The following is a 21,774-nucleotide window of genomic DNA, read 5'->3' on the forward strand; positions in this document are numbered from 1 at the left end:
TTTCCCTCTATCTACCAACCTACACACACACACACACTCTCTATCTCTCTACCTATCTACTATATTTCTATCTATCTCTTTCTATTTTTCGCTCTCTATCCTTCTACCTACCTACCTACCTACCTACCTACCTACCTACCTATCTACACCCCCTCTCTCCCTATCTACCTACTGTATTTTTCTCTCTATCTCTCTCTATTTTTCTCTCTCTCTATCCCTTTATCTACAGTACCTACCTACCTAACTACTCTCTCTCTCTCTCCCTATCTACCTACTGTATTTCTCTCTCTTTCTCTCCCTCTCTATCCCACTATCTACCTACCTACTTTTTTAAAAAAATTGCCTCTTCAAAACCTTGATGCATCTTATACTCTGAAAAATACAGTAAATTATGATTAAAGGAAATGTTTTGATAGTGTAGTGAGGGTAAAATATGAAATTGTCACATTTTAAAATTCATGCAAAAATTCTACCCTGCCTTTTGTTTGTTATTATTTTCTGGACAACAATTATAAATTGTAAATTTCTCTTAAAATTATCTGAGGTCACTAAGAATAAGAGAAAAGAATGCTGCTTTGGATTTTCTATTCCCCCAATAATAATTTTACATAATGCCTCATTAAATATAACAATTCCTGGCTGAACATTTAAAAATACAATTCATAATATAGTGTGGTGTGCATCATTATTATGGTTCCTGGGCTGTCCTATCAGCCAGGTACATGCCTTCGAGCCTATGAATTTCCAAACAAGGTGAGCTATTTTGCATTTATTATTTTAGTTTCAGGGTTGGGATTCAAAAATTGCACCAAATCCCACGGCCACCCTGCCCATTGCTGGATGGGCATGGCCATGAACAGCATGCCCTAGTCTGCCTCCTGCATCATGGCAGGGGGGGCGTTCTTCCTTCCCAGGCTCCAGAGGCTTTCCTCGAGTCTCTGGGAGGGGGAAAACTGCTTCCCCTGGGCTCCGGAAGCCCTCCAGAAGCCGAAAACAAGCCAGTTTCCAGACTTCTGGAACTTCCGGTAAGCCCATTTTCCCTCCTCCTCGAGCCTCCGCGTGGGCCCTGCACTTGGCATGATAAATGGGCCACGTGGAAACTCCTCGATGGGGTGGGGTGGGAGGGGAGGTGCAGGGCAGCGTGGCCAGCAAGTGGCAGCATTTTGGGGTTCGTTGAACTGGATAGAATCCTAGCTAGAGGATTGTATGAACCTGTGTGAACCCCCAGCAGCCCACCCCTGCTTAGTTTGGTATTTTCCTGAATTTCCTGAATGAAGTTACAATGCTGTTTATTCATAAAGTTCCAAAGAGTTGGTAAAAGCCTGGGGTTATTGTGTTGGAGAAGGAGAGGCTGGAATGCTTTATTTAAATGGCTGATGTCTTATTTCATTCTCTTTGTGTTTTTAATTGTTTACATTTGTATTATATTTTATAAACCATCCAGAGTCCACTATATTAAATAACAGTAATATCATAATTGTACTTGGCGATTTATTGAGTAAGCCAAACAAACACTGATAGGCTTTGGATAGCGAGATGGGCAGCATATAGATAAATAAATGTATTTGCCTCATTACAGTATTCCTTTTCTAGTTTCACTTTTGGAAAAATTTAGGAAAGTGAGAAATTAATTACATTTTGTTCTTTGATATGTAGAAAGATGAATATTGGTTTTTTTCCCCCTAAATTGCTTTATAGATTTTTCAAGACTTATAGGTGTCCATGGATATCTGGACAATGTAGTTGCAACGAGGTGATTTCAGTCCTGCTCCTTTTGCATATGTGCATTAAGTACATTATGAATTTAAAAAGATGGGGCGTCATTCATCAATCTCCCACCTATTTTGACATAATTAACTGCCCACAGATAACCTATTTACAGTCAGTTTTGTAATATAAGTTAAAGTTTCTTTCTTGAAGAATTGTGCTGTTGGTATTATTGGTGTTGCAATATCTGATTCATTTTAACAGAATAGCAGAATTGGAAGCAGGGGTGAAATACTACCGGTTCGCCCGAACCGATAGTAAAAATACTACCCATTCTCCTGAACCGGTAGTAAAAAATATGCTACTGATTCAGGTGAGCTGGTTTTTCCGACGATCAGCTGTGATGCGCAATTTATAATCTTAATCGTGTGGCACCGCGGATTCCCTGCCTCACTGTTTGCTTACCTTTGCAAACGCGCTCTGTGCATGCGTGGAAGGTCCAGGTGCATGCTCACATTGCTACCAAACTGGTAACAAAGGTAAGTGGATTTCACTCCTAGTTGGAAGGAATCTTGGAGGTGTTGCAATAGCTGATTCATTTTAAAAAAATAACAGAGGTGGAATCTCCTGCTCAATCACAAAACCCTATGCCATTTCATACAAGTGGCTGTCCAGTCTCTTCTTAAAATCGTCAAGGGTTGGAGCACCCACCACCTCTGGAGGCAAGTCATCTCACTATTTAATTGCTCTAATTTTGACTTTATTTGCAGCCACTAAAGCCCATGGAGCATAATGGACCTGGTCTGGAATACAAAGTAAACTGGAAACAGCAGGATACCAATGAATGGGAAGAAGAAACAGTGCAAAAACATTTTCTAGTATTGCAGAACACCCCTACTTTTGTGCCTTATGATATCAAAGTCCAGGCAGTAAACAAGTATGGATCTGGCCCTGAACCTAATATACTAACTGGATATTCAAGTGAGGACAGTAAGTAATGGGAGGTGGGGAGATATACAAACAATCTCATCTACTGTATATGGTTTTTCAAACTCAAGGGTGCTGAAAAGTGATCTGACTGGTGAATATTGTATTATAGATACATATTCTGCTACAGTACATTTTCACGGATCAGAGCTCTGATAATATTAGTAACCTTGGGGAGTTGTTTAAAATCCTGTATTTTTCTGGGTTTATCATCATAACTGCCAGACATTGATCTTTGGAACATAAAGCATAACAAGAGACCTTATAAGGCAGGAATTAGGCCCATCTAATAGAGTATTCTGGATCTGTCTATGGAAATTCTCAGTCATACAGGTCTTGGTTGTCCCAAAGGTCCTTTTTCAAAAGGCAACTGGACTTTCTGGTTCTTCTTGGAAGGCGTTGTGGTTCTCATCTTGGATTTCATCTTCTCATCCAAGATGTGAAACAAAACATCTTTAAAGATAAACAAGAAAGTCCAGTTGCCTCTTGAAAAAGCACTTTTGGAAGCATTATGGGTCATACAATGGTCAACTAGATGTATTTGAGAGCTCACAAAGCTAGACTGGAAGCTGAAATTTCTTCTACTACTGTTATCAGCAACCACTTAACACACATTGCCCAAGCTCAATAGGTAGTGAATTGTCCTCAGTATCAGTATATCCTTATTAACTATGAACTTGTCTAGCCTGTTGTAAAACTGTCAATTGACATTATTGGCAGGCAAAAATGTTCACAATTTTATTCTCCTTTCATTGCACATACACCCATGTACATAATCACCTATACCCCTGCAAGAGCTGGAAGAAATGGCAAAGAACCTGAAGGTATATATCTGGTGGATTACAAGCAGTACGCCTCGGTACGGACATACCAGTGCCTGCCGGGAGCACTGGGTAACATTCTGTACAGTGATCCGGAAGGCCCACCAGCCCCACTCCTTACTGGTATTTTAGCTCTTTGGCGTTTCCGTGCATGCACATGGAGCATACGGCGCCTGCGCAATGCTCTGCCAAGCAGCTAGAGCGTCACAGAGCATTTCAGGAGGTAAGGACGCATGTGCACATGCACTGTGCGCATTCATGTGGAGGACGCCGGGCCCCATTTCACCATATCAGTTGCAATGAAATCCGGAACCCACCACTGATATATGTAAGATATCTCATACAATGTCATAGACTGACTCATAGAAATAACATTAGATATTGTAACATAGTTTACCTACCAAGGATTTTCCAGATATAAAAAATGCCTGCCTTCTTCTCTTTCCATCATAAGAAATAAAGGAAGATGGCTGTAAGGAAATTAAATTAATATGCAACCAAAAACCTGAAAGATGTTTCTACAGCATTTTCATTTCTTTTCATTTCTTTTCTTTATTTGTATTAATTTTTAGAAATAATTCAAGGCAACAAACATATCCAACACACCTTCCTCCTCCTATTTTCCCCACAACAACAACAACTCTGTGAGATGGGCTAGGCTGAGAGAGAATGACTAGCCCAAATTCACCCAGCTGGCTTTCGTGGCTGAGGTGGGACTTGAACTCACAGACTCCCACTTTCTAGCCTAATGCGGTCTTACAAAAGGGTGAACATATTAAAACACAATATTAATGACCTTGCTATTTTCAAGAGTATGGGCAATAGTGAGAAACAAGAAATATACAGGATCCTGAGAATGACTGTACCCGCTTAGAAAATACATACATCTGATTAGCAACTGACAAAGAAAGGGACTGGAAGAGACAAGAATTGGCTGACTTGAATTCCAGACCTGGATTTCTTGTTGCAGTCCTATTTGTAGTTCATAAAGCCCAATTCTGTTTGAATTTGTTCCAAGCTATGTCCCACTAACTTCAATTGGAGTAAATCCCAGCTTAATGCGCCTAGCTCAAATAGATGCCCATAGATTAAGGCTTAGGTGAGATGCTATCAGATATATCACACTACTATTACTGACATATGATTATATGTGTGGCTTTTCATTATACTGCCTCATCATTTTAAATCCAGGTTATCAAATGGCTGTCACGGGCCTAAATCTAAACTCAGAGGAGTCCCTGCTCCATTTATTAATGTGCTAATGAAGTGTGAGGAAGATGCCATATCTGTCATCTCAGAATTGCCTGGAGTACTGTTTTAAATTCTAGTTCATTAACTCTCATTCACTTCCAAAAGAGATCCTCTGAGATTGAGGATGGTTGAATGTTACACTAAACTTACAGTTCATATAAGCACAAAGTAAAACGCTACTACTGTCTGCTGAATATAGGATGTCGTATAAATGTTTTCTTCCTCTGTGTTCAGTTCCTGAAGCAGCTCCTTCAAACGTAATTGTGCAAGTCCTCAATAGCAGTCTGGCGAAAGTCATCTGGTCCACAATTCCAAAAGATCGGGTTCGTGGACATCTTAGAGGATATAAGGTAGATGTTGTTCTCCCTGCTTTCACACAGTTGACCTTGACCCTTGAATTACTAATACACTTTTGTAGAAGGCTGGTGTTTGAACATCAGTTTAAGCAGATCAGCAAAAGAACCAGAAGACGCCTTTCTACAAAATGCAAGCCTGTTTATATAATATTAAACTTTGGCTAGGTTATTTATGGGTGTGGTTCGGGGGTGAAATCCTCCCAGTTCAGGTCGGTTCAGCCAAACTGGTAGGAATGATTGTCCTTGGTTCTGTGAACCAGTAATAAATAAAAAAGCTTTGGAGAATCGCGGAACTCACCTGTGAGCTGCGTGATCATCGGAGGGCTATTTTTTAAAGCTTTTTAAAGCATCCCCCCCCCCCCCCAGCTGGTTCAGGTGAACCAGCAGGGAAAAAAGCTGAAAGTGGAAAAAAAGTTGGCCACCCAGTCACAGACACCCCCCAAGCTATGCCTACAGAACCAGTGGGGGGTTGAATTAGATTTCACATCTGGTGTGGTTGTGTGTGTGTGTGTGTGTGTGTGTGTGTGTGTGTGTCTATGTGCATGTGTGTTGATGATTTAGTGATGTGAATGCTGTCCAAGAGTCAGATCTGGTCTCTGTTTCAAAACAGCAAATATCCCTTCTGCAGGTCAACTGGTGGAAAATCCGAAACCGTCTGGATGAAAAAAACCATCACCCAGAGAAACACTCCTTGACATTTAAAGCAGACCGAAATGATGGAATGGTCCCTGGTTTAGAGCCTTTTAGCATCTACCACTTAACCGTCTTGGCTTTTAATTCCAAAGGAAATGGACCTGAAAGCATTGCATATGAATTCCAAACTCCAGAGGGAGGTAAAGTTGGAGAATGGGAGTGGGGAGGAGAATAGAAAGGAAATAATAGCTAACCTTTGTAACTGTACTTTCCCCTTTGCAGCTGTCTTGGTTGTGTGTCATTGTTACCTTATCTGGGCATTTTCACAGCTGGAGATATAAAATTAATATCTGATTATTAAAAGGGAATTTTTATAGTTGGTCACTGCAGCTATATATTCATTATACATACTAGGGTTGTTATTATTGTGTTTGACAAAAGTGTAGTATTTTTTATTCTTCCTTGGAATTTTCTAAGAACCCAATGGGTTCATATCAATTAGAAATTAGATGAGATCTCCAATGAGTTACAAAAACTGTTGCTGGAGTCAAATATTCACTGTTAGAAGCAGGGAAGTACTACTGAAAGCATATACCCTACTTTCCTGCAGTTTGCTTAATATCTTTAATTCAACACATTCCTTCTCAACTGCCCAAAAAGGCCACGCTGACTAATGGCAGGATTTAGAAAAAATGACTATGTTCATTTCAAATGGGAGAATTGGGGAAAGAGAAAATTACCAATCTCGCACGTTTTCTTCATTTCTTAGATTTCCCCAACCTACAGGCATTCTATAAAAGTGGTGAATGAAATCCTCTGATAAAATAGTATTTATCTTTCCAAAGCTGAATACTTAGCTACTGTAACTGTCAAACAAGTAGGTAGACTATTCAAAATGTTCCAAGATAGTCCAATTGAGGTTTTTTTTGGGGGGAAAAAAGGCATGTTCATTTTAGGAAATTAGTTTACAGAACTTAACCAATAAGGTCTATTTTGAAAGGTTGTCTGTACTTTTGGTAATATGTAGAGATGAAATGAGTGACTAATATTGACTTGCTTTGTTTTTATATTATATTATTTTATTCTGTATCTAGATACATTTCCTATATTGCCCAACCATATAACCTTTATAAGAACAAATAAATAAAAGTATATTCATGATCAATTTTTTTTTTACATATGTATTTTACAGTCCCAGAAAAACCACACTTTCTAAAATTACTAAATTTTGAAAAAGACTCTGTAACACTGTCATGGGGGCCACCGAAGAAACCTAATGGATTCATTAGTGGATACACATTACAGTACCAAATGAGTAAGTATATAAATATTCTACTTTGGGTTAGGATTCCAAAAAAAGCCAGGAGTGGGATTTGGGGGTTCTCCAAACTGCACAGAATTTTAGCTAGTGGTTATTATAACCCCATACCATCTTTATAGGGTTAATTTTATTAGTTACAAAGAATTTATTTTTTTCTTCCAAATCCACAGTTTTATGATTGAAGATGCAAGCAGATAGTTAACAGTGTAATTTGAGGGAAGAAGGATAGAATATAGTGTTAAGTGTATTAAGTATGCTTAGAATAAACCATATTCTAAAGCCTGTATTGTGGCAACCTTCCAAGAGTTCCCAAAGTTTTGTGATCTCACTCTTAATGATAGAACATTGACTGACAGATCAAATTAATCTGATTTTTTTAAAAATAGAAGATAGTTGCACCTCCATGACTGGAAAAAATGCATAGATATGCCAATCAGGCATAACACATATCTGATATGTTTTCCTTTGGTATTTGCTGGGGAAGTTTATTGGATATAAATTAAAATATAAACAAATTGTAAGGAGCCAAGTAGCTCATGGCCTTGGATTCTGATTGGATTATTTTGGGCAGATATTCCAGATTCAATATGCAAGTTGGTAGAATTATTTGCTATGAGATGATCAGCAAATAAATTCAATAAATAAATGTTCCCAGAACGATATCATATCATGATTTTAATAACATTTTTACATGTAAATTTTACTTAGATTTTGTTTACAGCAAAAGTTTTTTCATAGTAATTAACTGCATGACAAAATGTGTCCCTGTGTGTGCATGTATATACATAGACACACACACACACACAGAGACACACAACAGTTAAAGTGTTTTATGTTGTACATTGGTGAAATATAAAGTTGGCATACGAGATACATTTTTAAAAATAAACTGATTTCTAATGTTGATGTATGTCTGCTCCTTCTTTTGTTTTTCAGTTAATGAGACTGATAACATTGGGCCTTTGCATGAAATCAGTATTACCAATTCATCATCGTTAAGTTTCAGATTGTCTAATCTAAGCCTCAGCACAAAGTATAAATTCTATGCAAGGGCCTGTACAGTGCAAGGATGTGGAAAACCTATTACAGAGGAAGGAGTAACAGTAAACCATGGCAGTAAGTTAAAATCAGGGTTGAATGCCTGCAAATCTAATCTTAATCGTAACATCTGGGTATTGGACCTAAGAAAACTTAATCAGAAGGAAAGAGAAGAGTGCTTATCATTAAAAGGCTGATACTTAAGGCTTCAGAAGGTTTCATATCATGATCTACTAAAAAATATTCCTCACCAACAATTTTGTCTTTTTCTTTTCTCTGAATATACTGTACATTTGCAAAATAGCTACCTATGATAATGCTATGAAGACATGGATTTATTTTGACTTGCAAGCTTGTTAACATAAGTAGCTCGATACCATGAATATTAGGCTGTGCAGTGCAGTGTTTCATATCAACAACAAAATGACAAATGAAACGCTCCTCAAAGGTCCTACATAGAGTAATGACCTTGTCTCTTACATAAGATCCAAGAGAAGCATCCTGTTGTTTCACTATATCTGTGGCATCATATTACTAAAGTCCAGGAAGTGCCTATATTGCTTCACTGCTTTCTCTTTCAGAGCTATTCTCATTTTTCCTCCACCCGTTAAAGGAGAAGGCTGAGAACAGCTTCTTCAGCAAATGCTACAGGAGAAGTCTGAAAGAGCTTTCTCCTGAAGAGTTAGTCACAGGGCTTCCAAGGTTGAAAAGTTCAGACTCGAATTTTCTGGCAACTGCAGAAAATTGCATAGCAAAAATTTTCCAGAATGGGTGGCTCCAGAGCAAACTGCAGGAAGTCCCATGGTACATGCTGAAGGTGGCTCAGTCAAAATGTTCACAGCACTCATATAGCAATCTTTCAGTTGATCACTTCTGTGATGGGTTACAAGGCATCCTCCACAGACCATTTACCCACTTGAGAATAGATAATGGTGCAGAGAAGCTCTTTTGGTGGAACTCAGTTGTCATAAATGTTTGAGACAAGAAAGTCCAGTTGCCTCTTGAAAAAGCACCTTTGGGACAACAATGACCTGGATGACTGAGAATCCCTACAGACTTTCAGCAGCATGACAGAATACATGTTTCCATGACACTTTCTTTCTTCCAACCATAGATAGCAGAAAAGAAAATCAAGTAGTGTGGAAAAGCTCCTTTGATTCAGGAGGTTTGATCCAGAAAATTAGATTAGGTCATCTCCACAATTCAGATCCCTTCTTTAAACAAACCTGTGTAATTTTATGCCATTTTACTGAGCCAAAGAATCTTGGTTACAAAAGCGGAAAAGATATCACATAGGTATGTTGCTAAAATAATCAAAATATAATTATATTTAATTTGACAATGTTTGCTGCAATCACTTTTAATATACAATGGACAAATCTGAAGCCAATATTTAATTGCAACTCTTTAAACTGTACCATTCAGCAGGTTCACGAGATGAACCATTTAATTTCCAATTAAAGCCCCATTAGCACAGTTATATCCATCATTCAGTTGAAATATGATCAGATGGGTGACTTACAACTCTGTCTCTGTAGCTGTAGAACCAACTAGATATTAATTGGTAAAATTAAGTGAGATTGGCACACCAATTTGCCAGATGGAATGAGCTAAGTAGAAAATGCCCAAGTTCATCAGTGTTAATAACATACAATAACAGTGTTGACAGGGAACAGTCAAATATTTTTCTTGCACTTAATAGCTTATCTTATTAGAATAGGAGTGCACTCCATTTAAATCAGGAACTGGGACTGTGGAAGACTCACCAACATTGCTTTTAAGAAGAGAGAATGTCTTTGAAGTTCTGTTGAAAAACACAATAGTTCTTTTTTCTATGGAAGATACAGTTGAAACTTTCAAGCAGAACCAGAATATCAATATTAGCATATCATAACAATGGTTGTTTTTTGGTTTGACTGGTTTGACTGGAACGTATTTTGCTTGTTCTATAGCCCAGACAAGCATATGATATTGTGGACTGGGTAGATTAATTTGTAGTATAATAATCCAATAGTGTGGCACTAGTGTAATGCAGCCACTGATAAGGCACTTTAAGATGTTTTAACAGGAACACAGTAATGCTCCTGTTAAATTTCACAGTAATTGTCCCACTTTACTTTGACTTGGTCAGGCCCTATTCGAAATACTGTGTCCAATTCTTGACACCACAGCTTTAATAGGCTATTGGAAATATTTAAACTTACTGAATTTATTTAGCTTTCAAAAAAGAAGTTTAAGAGGAGGTACAATCTCTATCTTCAGACATTTGAACTAGGAAGTTTGTAAGCTCTTTTATAGATGTTACTTTTGTTTTGAGAGTTACCGTTTAACTGATGGGTATATGTTATAATAGTTTTAATTTCTGTATATCACCCAGAGTCACTGCTGTGAAATAGGAATCTTCATATATTGGATGGGTAGTAGATAGATGATAAATTTACATTTGTTGTATTAAATTATTGTGCGATTATCTCCAAAGTATCATTCCTTTTTGTAAGTCTCCAAACTCAAGAGAAATCTGGACTTACAGTTTAGCATTTAATGTTAAATGGGTTCTTTGATATAAAAGAAGAAGAAAGCTGAAGTGCCTCTTGATTTTATTCCTAGTTCTCACCTTCTAAATAATAAAAACAAAAATTAAGGCAAGTGCTTGTGGATTTCTTAAGCTAATAACTATACTTCAGTGACCTTTAATATATTCCCTAAAATATATTGTTACTAATGTATTATGTATTTTCCTTCAAGTTCTTCATTTTTTATCATTTCAAACTGCTATTGCATACTGTAATGTATACATAGGCATACTATTTATCTCCCTTGGGTACCAAATATAGCTCTAAAATGAACTCCCAAACTATCCTTAGTGGATTTATACACTAACCAAATCTTTGCAGATATCTTACAGAAGGAAATATGTCTGAATATTAATGTGAATTTTTTATAAAAATTTAAAACGTGTATCAAAATCTCCTGATCCAGCAGTTAATATTAATTGGATATCTGTGGTGCAGCAGACTCATTTCTATTTTATTAAGTCTTTAAACAGCTTTATGATATCCTTTTATTTGCTTTTTGTTTGACTTCATTACGATTTTAGTAAAAGTGAAGCAGGGAAAACTCAATTCATTGTGGCTTTTTTGGAGATATTTCAAATTAAGCACTTCACTGATACTGATGGATAGATGGATAGATGGATAGATGATGGATAGATGGATAGATGGATAGATGGATAGATGGATAGATGGATAGATGGATAGATGGATAGACGGATAGACAGGTAGATGGATAAATGGATAAATGGATAGACGGATAGACTGATAGACAGATAGATGGATAGACAGACAGACATGATGGGTTCTCCTCCAAAGCTGCGAAAAAAGGTTTGGTGGAATATAACAGCATAAATATTAAGATTAAAGCAATAAGATTATGCATACAGCAGCATGCACATACACAAATATATCCCAAGGCACCACAGTATTTGTTTCTTGAAAATTCAACATCAGCAAGGTAAAAAAAAAAAACATTTACAAAATGTAGATGCCTTACTAATGCCCAGCAAACAATCCATACTCAAAATACTCCTTGTAAACTAATGTGGGTAATAGCTTACAACATCACACCAGTAGTCTTTAGATTTTCATATACTAGGAAAACAGTTTTTGGATTTGCAGATCTGTAGCAATGCCTTTACAAAAAAAAGGAAAAAAAGTAACAGCAATAACTGGCAGGTATGCAGATATGAGATATATTTTATAGGTAGCTCTTCATCCATTCAGCAAATCACAACAGCATTGAACAGATGCCCTTGGAGATCCAGGCATTATAGCACCCCAGGATCATGTGATCATGATCTGGGTGTTTGGCAACCAGTTCACATTTGCAGTGATCTGCAGCCATATGATCTCCATTTGCAACCTTCCCTCCTGATTTCCCAGAAAGTCAATTGTGAAGGTCAATTGTGAAGCAAGGAAGTCAAAGTCACTAGGGTACATCCTTCTGTGCTCATGCCATTACCAGCCATTCATATCCTGACCATCACTGTGACTCCTTCACACCCTTGCACCTGTCCTCATACCTCTGTGCACCTCACTAATCTACACTGCACCTTCATGAAGTGTTCTTGTAACCTTATGCTCCCTCTCTAACTGTTCCTTGTCCCCTCATGTAACCCCAGGCCAGTGGTGGGTTTCAAAAATTGTTCGAACCTACTCTGTGAGTGTGGCCTCCTTTGTGGGAGTGGCTTGCCGCCCATGTGACCGGATATGAAGATGCCAACGACACTTGTCAGAACCACCTTAAATTACCTCACACACAACACTGGCATGCATAAGAATATGATGTAAACTTGTTTTTTAAAAGGCATCTTTGGTTTGCGTTAAAACAACTTCAACAAACGCAGTAGTCATCCTTACCTTTCACAGAGGCACTGAGTTTTATAAATATGAGCATGATAGTGTAGAATAATCATATCCAAGGACCAGTGGTGGGTTTCAAAAAAGTTTGGAACCTCTTCTGTAGGTGTGGCCTGCTTTCTGGGTCCACCGGTGAAACCTCTTCTAACTGGTTCGGTAGATTTGACGAACCGGTTCTACCAAATAGGTGCGAACTGGTAGGAACCCACCTCTGCCCCAGGCCTTATTGGGCAACCTTCACCCACCTATCATCAACAACTCAGCCTCAAATGCCATCATCATTGAGGACTATTTGCTCTGTCCAGTTTCCTTCATCTCCACATCAACCCATCAACATCAGTAGAGTCTCTGCCGAAATGGATAAGCTAGAAAACATCTCAAAAGATTAACAGTAACTCAATCATAAAAAGAGAAGCATTGCTCAATCTTAGTGCTTAGGCCAGTAAGAAAAAATTAAAATAGCAATTTTCTAAATTGATAGCATTGATTCCAAGATTGAAACAAAATTTTGCCTTGACCGTGAAACTACCTTGTATTACAGAAAATAATCAAAATGTTTCAAGGTCAAAACGCTTTGAACATCTGTAAGGAATGTTATCACAGAACCATTATTATTAGAACTATCTGTTGAAATTTGATGTCTAAAGCAATTGATGGAACATGCTTGATTTCCAGGTACTTCGGCAGCTGAAATATGCCTGACAGTATTGGAGGAAGCCTCCCGTCTCTTTCAATTTGTAATCCTGTGTATCTGACAGCTTTAAATAGTTTGGATTATTTGAAATGACAGAAATTGACATAATATATTTTCCCCTTGTTACCTTTCAGAAAACATTTATGTTAAGTGTATTACTTTGTGCATTTAGGGAGAAAAATAACTTGTAATGACCTGCTGTTTAATTTGTAGTTTGATTAGAATGCATAGTTTCGACTTCATGGAATTAATTTAGCAATATCAATTCTGCCAGATAGTTTTAATTATGTTAAACCCTTCTCATCAAATATTGGTTTAATGCACCAATCAACATACGGTATTCCCTTTTAATTCTCCCTGGCACTATTATAATTAAAGCACAGGCTGTAATTGATAAATAATTGTTTTGGAAAAACTTTGTCATATTCTGCTGTTTTTGTCTATATCCAACCATTTTTAATCTTTTCTCTTTTTCCCTTTCAGTTATCTTCTGAGTGTTAATCTCTTGAAGCTGCTATTTGCTTGCTTGCTTATTCCAGAACTAATAATCATTGCTTCTGCATTGCACATGCAAATTATCTAAGAGTTTGCAAGCTCCACTATATCTATGAACTAATAACTATCTGTTATAATAGATACATTGTACTTCAAGTTGTAGCATTAGACAGACTGAGCAAATAAAGCAAAATAAATTATTACTTAAAAAAAGAATACTTAAAATATTTTGGAAATCTTATTTAAGAGAAGATTAAAGAGTTAAATAATATACAGGTTTCCTCTCTAGGATTTAAATATTCTTCTTTTTTGTTTGTTCTTAAAGAATTATACTTTCAATATAGTATAAAATAGATTAAAAGAGTCAAAAGAATAAAATTACATCCCGACTTTTCATTTGATTCATGAAACAAAAGTAAAATAATTATTTAATGAGGTAACTACTACTCTGTTAGAGCAGAAACCAGAAAGTGCCTTATAATACTTTAAAAATTAACAAATGTATTATGACATAAATCCAAGATTCCCAATGCTTCTTGGATTGAGGAACATGTTCTACCTTTGAGCAGTGTATCTCGACCAGACAGCAGGAGATGTAACCAAGGCAAAAATGTAGGCAAGGTTGAGAGAGAGAATTTGATTTAACTTTCATTGCATTAGAACCTAATTTGCATTAAATTAAATGGAAAAATTCTCATGCATTTTCCTTTTCCTCCACATTAATAAGACAATTTGATGGCAACTTTTTGAAAGCTCTTAGTCATGCCCTAGACTGAATGTAGACCTGAAATTTCAGTTATGTACTCTAATAAAGGAGAATTTTTGTAGTTCAAGGTTGAGATGAGGGGTCCTTGATGCTCTCTGAGCTTCCTTGTTTTCTTGCAGACATTTCATTACCCAAACTAGGTAACATCAAGCCAGAGATAGTATTCTATTTTCTTTAGTACCTGTTCGGTAGCGAGATCGCACGCGCAGAAGGCAATTGATGATGTCAGGGTGGGTGGGCGGAGTCTTGCACCGTTGCCACTACTGGTTCACCCAAACTGGTGTGAACCAGCAGTATACCACCTCTGCATCAAGCACTGATGAAATTACCTAGTTAGGGTAATAAAATATCTGCAAGAAAACAAGCAAGCTCAGAGAGCACCAAGGATCCCTCAGTTATTTACTCTGCTATAAAAGCTTACCTTAGTCTTAAGAATCCCAAAAGACACTTACTTTTATTCAAGTGATGATAATTTTATTAGAGGGATTTCTGACTCATTATTTGGATACTTGTTTTAAAACAAAAATTTAGTTCAGTTTACTAAGATGAACCAAACCTTATAACATTGTAATTTTCATTTTAATTAATAATTAATAATACATTAATATAATCAATTAAAATATCAATTAATACTTTAGTAAAGCACTATTATAAAATTATGTTAATGTGACTTATTTCATGTAAAATATTTTATAATGCTTAATTATAGATTTGATTTTAATTGTAATGATATATCAATCATTTAACTTTTTTCCCAACAAAGTTGGAACAATTTGGGTATTTGAGTTTTTAAGGGGGGAAAATGCATATTCTAGCATTTATTCACTAGAACTTATGTAACTTTTATGTAAAAGTTTTTTATTGAAATTTTGTGCAAGATTAAATTTTCCATTTTTATATAAACATCATTTATTTATTTGGATATTTAATTATGATCAATAAATCAATGAATATTTTATTAAATTTAAGGTACTTTTCTTGAATTTTCAGAAACTAGAATAAATTATCCAGTAATATAAATGACTAGATCCTATTACAATAAATACAATTTAGAACATACACTACATGAATATTAAAGTTTCATATATGATCATTACCCTAAACTATCCTTTGTCATAAATGCAAAATTATCTAAGGATAAATGCTTGACCTATTAATATTAACTGGTAGTAATTCTGTAATTTTATATCCTGAGGCCCTCACCCAATTCACCTATTTGACTTGACTCTGTGCCTTCCATAGGTAAAGCTGTCGGGAAGATTACTGAAGTTAAGCCTACCCCAAAGAGTCAGCCTGTTGAGGCTCTTGATCCTGGAACTGCAAATACAATTCGACTAATGACTAAGAATTGGGTTGATAATAATAGTATTTCTGCAGATGTAATTGAGACCAGGGGGAGAGGTGAGAAATTCTTCAGGCCTCTAAGACCACGAGTCTCACAAAAACAAAACTTTAGCAACTGCGTATTAAGATTATATACTACATAATTGTAACATGAAACAGTTATATATTCATACATTTCTGCCCTTATTATAATTGGATTTTTATTGTTGATTTCAACAGAAAAAAAAGTAGTTTCTCAGTTCATAATCCTCAAACACCCCAATTTTCAGAAGTATTGCTGGGACCAAATCTAGTACAGGAAATGTAGACTTCTCTTAATATTTTGAATCTTAAACTGACAATTGCAAATTAACTTTGCAGTAAATGTTAGTGTGAATGTAATCAGTCCCATCCCACCACAGTTTTTTTGGTTTACCTTTAGTAGCAAGTTTCCATTAATAATTCCAATTCTATACAGAGTATGCAGAAAAAATATAGAGTAATTAGGACTACTTATGCTTGGACTGCAAAACTTAACAAAACCAATGGATGGCAGCAAATGAATTAATTTTCTGTATAATTTTCTGCAGTCTGAAGTTTTATTTAGATTTTTGCAATCCAAGTTGTGATAACTCTTAGAAAAGTTGGCATATAGTTGTTCCAACATTTTACTGTTGAAAACAGAAAACCGTTGTGCAAATAATGTTTGCATACCAGGAGTATGTTGTGTTCTCAGTTTCAGCAAGTGCTGTTGGCCAAAATTAAAATTTTATGGGAGATTAAAATAATAAAAAGAGGGAAAGTATTTCTCCCAATACAATTCTAGAGTGACAGGTGGATATTAGACAATATGACAAATTTCTGAATTTGTCTTCATTTTTCTCCAAAGAGGCAACTTGTAAGCCTTTGGCTCTAAGTAAACTTCCCTTATCAGTGGAAGTTGCAGCTCAAATGCAGCTCTGCCCTTTTTCCTTTGTGCTTGGCTAGTTCTTTATCCTAGACATATTCCTTCTATTTCTTGGATTATGCTCCTGATGTCCCATTAAGACATTGGCGCACATTGCTCTTCAAAATTCCCCACTTCCTCTGCATTCGTAGCTCCTAAGGAATGGCCTTTATTGCATAATCTTCTGCAGAACTTGAGCTATTATAGGTGAGCCTGATACTGAGATATCACTCCCATTTTTGCTCTAAAATCTAAATTTAAAATTCAACTTCCAACACAAAAATGAAACCAGTTCATAAAGGCCAGTTTGTACAGCTTAGATATTAATTACCTTGCTAGTCCCTTTCTTCTTGCATTTTATACGCAGTAAGCTATGCATTTGCCTCTATTCTATACACTTTTTAACCCTCTCTTTCTTACTTTTGCATGATGATCTGGTTTAAGTATTGTATTCATGTTTGTTTGCTTAATTAAAATCTGCAATGAAATGTTCTAAATCTTAATAATGTGCCTTTCAGACTTGGTTTTAATATAAATATTCATTCCCCTCTCCCAATGCAGATTGCTAGCCCCTGATAATTAGTTCTAAAATGTTCTTTAAAACACCAATTTTTTATTTTTATGTTCTTATACCTCCATATATATTTATATTTTCCATTCAAAGCTTACACTGGAATTTATGAACGAATCTCCACACAAGGTTGGTTTATTGGACTGATGGGTGCCGTCGCTTTGCTTACCTTACTGTTGCTTACTATCTGCTTTGTTAAAAGGAACAAAGGAGGAAAATATTCAGGTAAGAAAAAGTGTGTTCTCCAAATCGAATATACTTTTATAATGATGTACAAGCCTTTTGCAGGTTATCATCAAATTAGAGTTTTAAGTCTTCTTGGAGGTCAGAAAGTTACATAAACTCCACGATCCACAGCAACCAATGATGCTCGCCACATTATCAAGAGCTGATAACAGACCTTTGGGAGCTTCCAGAAATTATCTCTTGATATTCCTTATGAATATTAAAAAAAGCTTCTTTGAATGGGGAAAATGCATGGAAACGACAAGACTACCAATTCTGTTTTAAGTTAGAATCGGCTGAAAGAAAACAGGATCCTTTCCAAAATAAAGGCGTACTTGATAAAAATGGAAAAGCCTCCAGAAACACATGCACACCTCAGAAGTTTCTATTTAATAATGTCAGCTAATTGCCATAATAATAGCCAGTAAAGTGATGCCTTCACCATGGCGTCTTTGAGAATAGCATTCTGTAAATTAACAAAAATGTACACTACATAGTCGGAACTTTTATTTTTGAAAAAAATAAAGATCCTGTCAAAAAACCTGTCACTTTCTCTATCATTTTAAATTTAGGATTTATGTAAGTATGTATGTATTTAATTACTAACTAACTTATTTTTCTTACTTACTTACTTACTTACTTACTTACTTACTTACTTACTTACTTACTTACTTAACGTAGAATTGTAGGACTAGAAGGAACCTTGGAGGTCTTCTAGTCCAACCCTCTGACTAAGGCAAGATACCTTATTCCCTCCTGGAAAATGAATGTCCTTTTTTATTTTTATTTTTTGCAAACCTCCTGTAGGGGGAATGCGCCTTCTTCAATCTCAGGTTCTGCAAGGTTGAGATTTTTCCTCAGTATCTTAGCTGTTCCTAACACTGATTGTCTCTTCCTGACCGAGAGCTCTGATTTTATTTCTGGGATCTGCTGGAGTCTAGCTAAACTATCCTAGTTCAAGTGCTGGAAGTAATGGAAGAGCTCAGTGGTAATTGTATTTGATTGATTATGATTTCTAGCAGTTTCAGCCATCTTGTTTTGCAGTCTGGTCTTTTTTCAATGTTGTATCAACTATATCATGGCTCAAGATAATTACCCCTTCCCCCGGCTAACCAATTGCATGACTGCTGGTTTCAAGGCCAAAACTGTGATCCCTAAAGCCTCAAAGGTGGAGCTAAAGCGAGGCTAGAGAATAAGAAACAAAGATCCATAGTACATGAAGCCACTCCAATAGAAAGTTTTTTAAAAAAAGACATACTTCATACCTGAATTTTGGCTTTCTATAGGATTCCAATTTTTATTTAAAATAATTGTTCCTATCACTGAACTTTATTTGTTAATTAAAACTTACAAGGAAAAGTTGAAAGAGCTGAAAATAGTTTCAGGCAAGCATAAAGTATTTCAAGTGAGACAGACTTCTCAATTCACTTAGAATTAAGTTAAAGTTTTAAATTACTGCTATTTTTTATTTTAAAAAGCATGGTTCATACCTATACAGTATGCTGATGTTATATTTATTGTATGTTTCTTTAAACATGCACTGTATTATTCTGTGAAGATTATACAGAATACTTTTAAAAGTAGCCCATTAATATCTGGAGCAAAGAGAATCTGGCAAGGTTTCCTCAAAAAGAAGTCTTGAAACAGTAGTAGAAGGCAAAAGCAGTCACAATAGAATTTCACTTTTAGTCCAAAATTTAAAATGCCACTCTTTCAATATAGGACTGAGTTGTAGAGCTCATTCCATGGTTTGCCACAGATAAGGCAGTTGTAATAAAAAAAATAGCAAATCACATTGAATAATTTGCTTCCAAAACTTACATAATTTAGGAAACAGGGATTATGGAGCCAAGTGATTTAGCTTCATCTAAACTAAGATAATCAACTTAAATCCAATTAGTGGTATTAACCACATCAGTGATGGGTTCCTACCAGTTCGGCCCGGTTCGGCTGAACCAGTAGTAGCTTGGTGGCCTGGGTCACTGGAACCGGAAGCAACCCAGCCCTGGCGGCGCTGTAGACACTGCTATCTTGTTTTTTGCTTCTGCACATAGCAATTTTTGTTGTACTGCACATGTGCACAGCGTGTCCCTGAGCAAACAGGCAGTAGTAGTTACCAGAACCCACCACTGAACACATGATAATATTGTGAATAATTCAGCACTGGCAACAAAGATGATGAGGGTCCTGGAGGCTCAAGCATATGGAGAATAGTTGTAGGAACTGGGCATGGCTAGTCTAGTGAAGGGAAGGATCAGGGGTGTCATAATAGCAGCATTCCAATTTTTGAGGGGCTGTCACGGAAAGAAGGCCAGACAAGGAAAAAATGGATGGAAACTAATGAAGGAGAGATTCAATCTAGAAATAAGGATAAATTTTCTGACTGTGAGAGCAATCCACCAATCAGCTTACCTTCAGAAGTTGTGGATGCCCCATTACTGAAGGCTTTCAAGCCATTTGTCAGAAATAGTATAGGGTCTCCTGCTTGAGCAGAAGGTTGGACTAGATGACCTCTTACATCCCTTCCAACTCTGTTATTCTGTTAGTACAAGAGTTTTAAATGATGGTTGTTGTTGTTATTGTTGTTATTATCATATGGTGTTGTTACAGAGTCAGGAGAGCACCGTGTTATTGCAGAGCAGTAGTTTGGCTTGCCCAGGTACTAACACAGTTATAGGACGCTGGCACGCTTCCCAATGTGTGCCACAGGAGGTGAGCTGGCTTTGCACCAGAGAGAAAGATGAGCGGCTCTTCCTACAGCATCACCAAGACTCCTCCCTTCCCGGAGCTGCTCGACAATGGGCAGTGCAATCAGGAAGGTTCAGAGCCACCAGTAATCTGACTTTCTACACAGAGCACTATCTTGTTTCCCCACCAAATTGCTTCCTATCTATCTATTTGCATAGAACATGCTTTCAAACTCTTAGATGGACAGAAGCTGAGATGAGCTACAGGAGTTCACTCTGCCACGCAGTGCTTGGTCTTGAACTGCTGGAGCTGAGACCTTCTCCAACATCATCACACCACTGAATCATTGCACCTCTTTTAAAAGATGGTCATACAATAAGATAACTAATTTTAAGTTGAGTGCCTTGTTTCCTATTACATGAAAGCAAATGCCTAAAAATATCTGAATGAGAGACGTTTTTATCTATTTGCAGTAAAAGAAAAAGAAGACCTGCATCCAGATCCTGAAGGCCAATCCATAAAAGATGAAATCTTTGGTGAATACAGGTTAGTGAGACATATCCTTCATTGCAATGTTTGGGGTAAATAATGCTCTTGTAAGATCTTCTAATAATATTGCAAGCAATAATATTTTCTGATTGTCAAATAAAATTTCAAGGGGATGATATGAAATATTATACCGCAGACTTTAGTGGGATGAATTCCATTTTTATTAGTTTCTTGTGAATGGTTTTATATTGGTAAAATAAAAATAAATTATTAGGGCCTTTGGGGCAGTTATTTCATTGAACAGTCAGATTGCTCATCTAATCTGGAGTGTAATGGCACACACACACATGCATGGATTGTTTTTTTTCTGAAAATGCAGAAATAATTCATATAGGACTCTATAATCAATGTACTCCTAATATGAAACAAATGAAATATCATTGTTTGACTGGAAATATGTTATAAACAAAACAATTTCATAACATTTTCCCATGTTTCTGAAACATCTTTCTGGGTCCTTAGTCAGTTTTAATAATAATATTATTATATTTGTATGTGGGAGACATTTGGACATAGATAGCAATAGCAATTACACTTATATGCTGTTTCACAGTGTTTTACAGCCCTCTCTAAGTGGTTTACAAAATCATCATATTGCCTCCAACAATGTGGGTCCTCATTTTACTAACCTTGGTAAAATGAAAGGTTGAGTCAACCTTGAGCTGGTGAAGATCAAACTTTTGGCAGTGAGCTGAATTAGCCTGCAATACTGCTGCATTCTAACCACTGCACGACCATGGCTCCTAGATACCCCCCTCCCAAATGCTAATAACCCATAAAGTGGTATGAAATTACTTGTCTGAAGTTCAAGGTTGAAGCCACTTTTATTAGTTTGGGATTGCTTCCTAGAAACTTTCATTCTCATTCCCACCTGTAAAAAAAAATCCTCTGAAAAGAGGGAAAAGTCTATGTTTGGGGGGAAAAAAAACACCCACTTTCTTTTTGGAGATTAGATACTTCAAGTTATTCCTATTTTCATACCTGTCTT

At 36.5% G+C, this 21,774-nt stretch overlaps 1 protein-coding gene across 3 annotated transcripts in view; it reads left to right on the plus strand.

The window, feature by feature from the left end:
* CHL1 (cell adhesion molecule L1 like) overlaps positions 1–21,774 on the plus strand; it is a 209,187-nt gene that overhangs the window by 179,982 nt on the left and 7,431 nt on the right. For 2 of the 3 annotated variants that reach the window (XM_087708892.1, XM_087708893.1), the window contains 8 exons: positions 2,478–2,697; positions 5,001–5,116; positions 5,751–5,955; positions 6,948–7,070; positions 8,013–8,192; positions 15,727–15,885; positions 17,418–17,549; positions 20,711–20,783. In XM_087708892.1, the coding sequence (XP_087565018.1) occupies positions 2,478–2,697; positions 5,001–5,116; positions 5,751–5,955; positions 6,948–7,070; positions 8,013–8,192; positions 15,727–15,885; positions 17,418–17,549; positions 20,711–20,783 (1,208 nt within the window). The remainder of the gene's footprint in view (positions 1–2,477; positions 2,698–5,000; positions 5,117–5,750; positions 5,956–6,947; positions 7,071–8,012; positions 8,193–15,726; positions 15,886–17,417; positions 17,550–20,710; positions 20,784–21,774) is intronic. The other variant, XM_087708894.1, reaches the window with a different exon arrangement.

This window comes from Thamnophis sirtalis, unplaced genomic scaffold (genome assembly GCF_051295495.1).
Source record: "Thamnophis sirtalis isolate CommonGarterSnake01/CBP01778 unplaced genomic scaffold, rThaSir2_p1.2 scaffold_3, whole genome shotgun sequence".
Taxonomy (NCBI): Eukaryota; Metazoa; Chordata; class Lepidosauria; order Squamata; family Natricidae; genus Thamnophis; species Thamnophis sirtalis.